Source organism: Mustela nigripes, chromosome X (assembly GCF_022355385.1).
Source record: "Mustela nigripes isolate SB6536 chromosome X, MUSNIG.SB6536, whole genome shotgun sequence".
In the NCBI taxonomy this organism is placed as follows: domain Eukaryota; kingdom Metazoa; phylum Chordata; class Mammalia; order Carnivora; family Mustelidae; genus Mustela; species Mustela nigripes.
The window spans coordinates 50,488,372-50,493,396 of record NC_081575.1 but is presented as its reverse complement, the minus strand read 5'-3'; the positions used below and the strand labels follow the sequence as shown (position 1 = coordinate 50,493,396).

At 36.4% G+C, this 5,025-nt stretch overlaps 1 protein-coding gene across 1 annotated transcript in view; it reads left to right on the top strand.

The window, feature by feature from the left end:
* Positions 1 to 5,025, top strand: part of DIAPH2 (diaphanous related formin 2) — a 987,699-nt gene that overhangs the window by 817,165 nt on the left and 165,509 nt on the right. Inside the window, exon 27 of the mRNA XM_059385748.1 lies at positions 3,088 to 3,183. Coding sequence (XP_059241731.1) covers positions 3,088 to 3,183 — 96 coding nt within the window. The remainder of the gene's footprint in view (positions 1 to 3,087; positions 3,184 to 5,025) is intronic.

Sequence of the window (5,025 nt, the reverse complement as noted above, 5' to 3'; positions counted from 1 at the left end):
TATCATATTTGTTCCATTTTTAATATTTACACAGTATCATTACATTGAAGAATTTTAATGAAATGACATCTATGTCATTGTTATAATTTTTAATGTCTTAAAATTTAATAATTGCATATTATTTATGTAAAATAATAAATACATACTGTTTTGTAGTCTTTTTTTTTACTTTTATACATATATTTATTTTTCTCTGCAATCTTTATAATGACTGTTTTTATAAGGATACATGAAATTGATTTATACTATGTTTCTCTTCTGGTTATATTTCTATATCTCTAAAAATTCCTTTCATGTTTCTATGTAATTCTGCTTCTACTGACTGTCTATTAAAAATTGGGATCCTCAGGACACCTGGGTGGCTCTGTCGGTTAAACATCTGCCTCAGCTCAGGTCATGATCCCAGGGTCCTGGGATGGAGTCTCACATCAGACTCCCTTCTCAGCTGGGAGTCGTCTTCTCCCTCTGCCTCTCCCCCTGCTCATGATTCTCTCTCTCTCTCTCTCTCAAATAAATAAAATCTTTTAAAAAATAAAATAAAAATTAGGGTCCTCGGGAATTGCATCCTGTAATGTCTTCTCTTTTCATATGGTATATCTGGGTGATCTCACCCATCTTCCAATAGTACCCAAATCTTTAGCTTCAACCCAGACTTCACTCCTGGGTTCCAGATTCGTATTTCTAACTGCTTACTAGATATGTCTACTTAAATATTCCTCAAAAAATAATCATATTTTCTCACCTGTTTATCCCTGGTGATCTAGATTCCTTCCCTCACCCTTGATCTCGCCCCCTCAGCCAGGTCTTATTAACTGTATTAAGACCTTCAAAGTATCCACCCTCTCCATTTGTTCTTCTATCCTTTTAGTTCACTTCTTTATCTCTTCGACAATTACACTATACTTCTAGCCATTTTTCTGCCTTCTGTTACACCATACTCTGAGTCATTCTCCACAGTGCTGTCCAGCAAGTCTTTCTAAAATGAATGTCTAATCAAGTCACTTTCTATTTCTTATAGCTGTGTTTCCCAATACCGTAGCCACTAGCCACATATAGGTAATGAGCACTTGAAATGTAGTTAGTCGAAGTGAAATGTGCTAAAATAAAAACACGCTGGATTTCTGAGACTTAATCTGATAAAAACACTTTAAAAAATAAATATTTTTGTATATATTGAGTTAAACATTTACTTAATATATGAAAATTGATTTCATCTGTTTTTATTTGTTTTTTAAATATGACTCCTAGGAAGTTTAAAGTTAATTATGCAGCTCATGTTTTTGGCCTACATTATATATCTATTGAGAGTGTTGAGCATTATAGAATAATGCTCAAACCCATATCATAGAATTATGCTCTTTTATCATTTGGTCACCATATGCCTCCCCCATTTTGTCTTTTATTAGCTTCATGCAAAGAGAGCTGGTCTTGGTGTCACATTGACATGGGCTCATACCTGGGCCCCTCCACATGCTAGCTGTGTGATCTGGAATAAGATGCTTAAACTCTAAGTTTCAGTAGCCTCAGCTGAAAAACAGAGATGATACCTATATCAATGTGTAGTTGGATTAAAAGATACAACAAATGTGAAGTGCTTACTGCCTAAAATGTAATTCTTCCAGGTACATTCTAGCCATGCCAAACTACTGTCAGTTCCTCTTTTCTTTGTACTGTAGAGAGCAGGTGATGGTGCAGATGTGTCTGCAGCTTTAATATTCCTAAATGTTTATAATCCCCCTTCCCTGGTTAGTCCCTGGGGCTCTATTTCCCTTTGATCTGTCCTGTTTTTACCAAATTTTGGACCTGAGAACCTCTCTACTCCCTTTGTTTTTATTTAATATCATGTCCTAGAGAATTCATTTTAAAAGAACAAATGATTGATATAACATTGTAAAAAATCTCAAGTCAAGTAAAGGGCATAATCAAAAAAGGTTTTAGCTTGTTCTTGCCCTGTAAGAGAATATTTGTGCGTGTGTGTGTGATATGATACCACATAGTCGTTCTTTAAACAAAGAAGGATTTAAATTGAACTTCAGAATACCATCAGAAACAGTTCTTTTCTCCCTCGCTCCTGCCTTCTTCTTCTCTTAAGCCTTCTGCTTACCAATGTCCTCTACCCCAGGCCCACACATTTAGCAACCACTCAAATTAACCACTTAGTTAGGGTACTTTTATCATCCGCTAAACCAGATAGAAAGATGGATCTCAGCTCTCTCTGGATTATCCACAGTATAGTAGCATTTCTGACAATAAATACCTTGAGACAAATGTTTCTAACAAATCTTTAAAGTGTTTTTGAGGGCCAGAATTGTCAAAGATAAGAGTAGGGTAAAATGTTTTAAATGCATTTGCATTAGGAATTTCCATGTACATCTTTTGAATATTCTGCTTATGGAATCTTAACAGTTCTTTTCCCATAGGAAAAATTTAGAAATCCAACAGCATTCTAAAAGGGATGATGAAAAAAAATTTTTTTAAAAAGTGATGATGAGATTCTGGTTAATGTCTCTCAAACGTAAAAGGCACCCTTTCAAATGATGTGGTCACCTTTTCCTTCTACAATGTCAGCATCTTGAAATTGGTAAAGGATATGGATTAGGTAGGAATTGAATGCAAATGTGTTTTTGCAAATAGTGTCTTCTGAGATAATCACAGATGGTGGTTGAATGCTGAAGGTATTAATACAATCAGTATTTAATCTTGTATAACTCTTCTTCATCCGATCACACCCTACACATTGATTGCATTAAGCCAGGTCATTGGTTTCTTGCTTAGGAATATCTTAGAAGAATCTTAACAGGAAGGCCCAGTAGCTGATCAGCTACTGTTTATTTTCATACTGTGTCATCAATAATACAAAAGACAAGGTCCTCAAGTTCAAAGAACAGTGGGATTGGCATGAATTTTGCTTAATGGTGCATAATAAGCAAAGTAGTCTGTGGTGCCAGAAAGTGACAGCATCCATTATGTTTAAACAGATATATGTCTTTAATTTAGGGATATTATATAATCGGACAGGAGCTTTCCCCTTTACTTTCCTGTAGTTTAATTGCTCTAAGATTAATTCTGATTTCTCCCTCCCTCCAGAGGGTGATGAGACTGGTGTGATGGATAATCTTCTAGAAGCCCTACAATCAGGTGCAGCATTCCGAGACCGCAGAAAGCGAATTCCAAGGAATCCAGGTAAAACTTCTTCTGGTTTACACGGTATTATAAAATGTGAATATTCCAGTTTACATGGTATTATAAAATGTGAATGTTCATAGCCAACTACTACCCCCAAAAAACCTTCCTTGTGAATTTTTTCAGTAGTCGATCTCAGTTCATGTATTAAGAAGTCTCAACAGGCTTCTATGTGTATGTGAGCACAAGTTTCAACTTGGTAAACGTATCTTCAAATAACTGTGGACTCCGCAAAAGAATTTCAGAAACAAGTACTCCTGCTGCATTTAATATTAAATATTTTAATTGTTGTTTTATGTGCATGTGGTTTGGGTGGAACATGTTTTAAAACATAAATGTAATTAAATAATTAAAGGTAATTGACCCAAGGGATGTCACTTTAGCTATTTACAGGTAAGGAAACTGAAATAATGCTTCTTTCTATAAGTCATTTTGGCTTTGTAGTAAAATCCATATCCCATTCTCTGGATTACTAAAGAGAGGAAAGGTACAGTAGTATTAGAAAATGGTCTGTCTTTTCTCTTCATACCCTATGGCGGAGGTAAATAATAGTTCCTCTCAGAATAATCCAGGTAGGTGAGCTATCCATATCCTTTAAGGAAATTTCTGTATTTTTAGTTTATCTCTTCTACAAAGGAAGAACAAATTAGGTATATTGATTTTAAAAGCCTTCCATTTTATACTTTTCTTTATTTGTTTTCTTTTTTAAATTCTTTTATTTCTTTCCTTTTTTTATTTCTGAACCTCCTTTTATCCCCTTTCTCCCCTCTCACGATTTGGGATCTCTTCTGATTTGGTTAAAGCATATTTTCCTGGGGTTGTTGCCACCCTTTTAGTATTTTACTTGCTCCTTCATATACTCTTATCTGGACAAAACGATAAGGCGGAAAAATTTACCACAAAGAAAAGAACAAGAGGCAGCACCGAAGGCTAGGGACCTAATCAATACAGACATTGGTAATATGTCAGACCTAGAGTTCAGAATGACAATTCTCAAGGTTCTAGCCGGGCTCAAAAAAGGCATGGAAGATATTAGAGAAATCCTCTCGGAGATATAAAAGCCCTTTCTGGAGAAATAATAGAACGAAAATCTAACCAAGTTGAAATCAAAAAAGCTATTAATGAGGTGCAATAAAAAATGGAGGCTCTCACTGCTAGGATAAATGAGGCAGAAGAAAGAATTATTGATAGAGAAGACCAAATGACAAAGAATAAAGAAGCTGGGCAAAAGAGGGACAAACAGCTACTGGACCATGAGGGGAGAATTCGAGAGATAAGTGACACCATAAGACGAAACAACATTAGAATAATTGGGATTCCAGAAGAAGAAGAAAGAGAGAGGGGAGCAGAAGGTATACTGGAGAGAATTATTGGGGAGAATTTCCCCAATATGACAAAGGGAACGAGCATCAAAATTCAGGAGGTTCAGAGAACGCCCCTCAAAATCAATAAGAACAGGCCCACACCCCATCACTAATAGTAAAATTTATAAGTCTTAGTGACAAAGAGAAAATCCTGAAAGCAGCCCGGGAAAAGAAGTCTGTAGCATACAATGGTAAAAATATTAGATTGGCAGCAGACTTATCCACAGAGACCTGGCAGGCCAGAAAGAGCTGGCATGATATAGTCAGAGCACTAAATGAGAAAACCATACAGCCAAGAATACTATATCCAGCTAGGCTATCATTGAAATTAGAAGGAGAGATTAAAAGCTTCCAGGACACGGGCACCTGGGTGGCTCAGTGGGTTAAAGCCGCTGCCTTCGGCTCAGGTCAGGTCTCAGGGTCCTGGGATCGAGTCCCACATCAGGCTCTCTGCTCATCAGGGAGCCTGCTTCCTCCT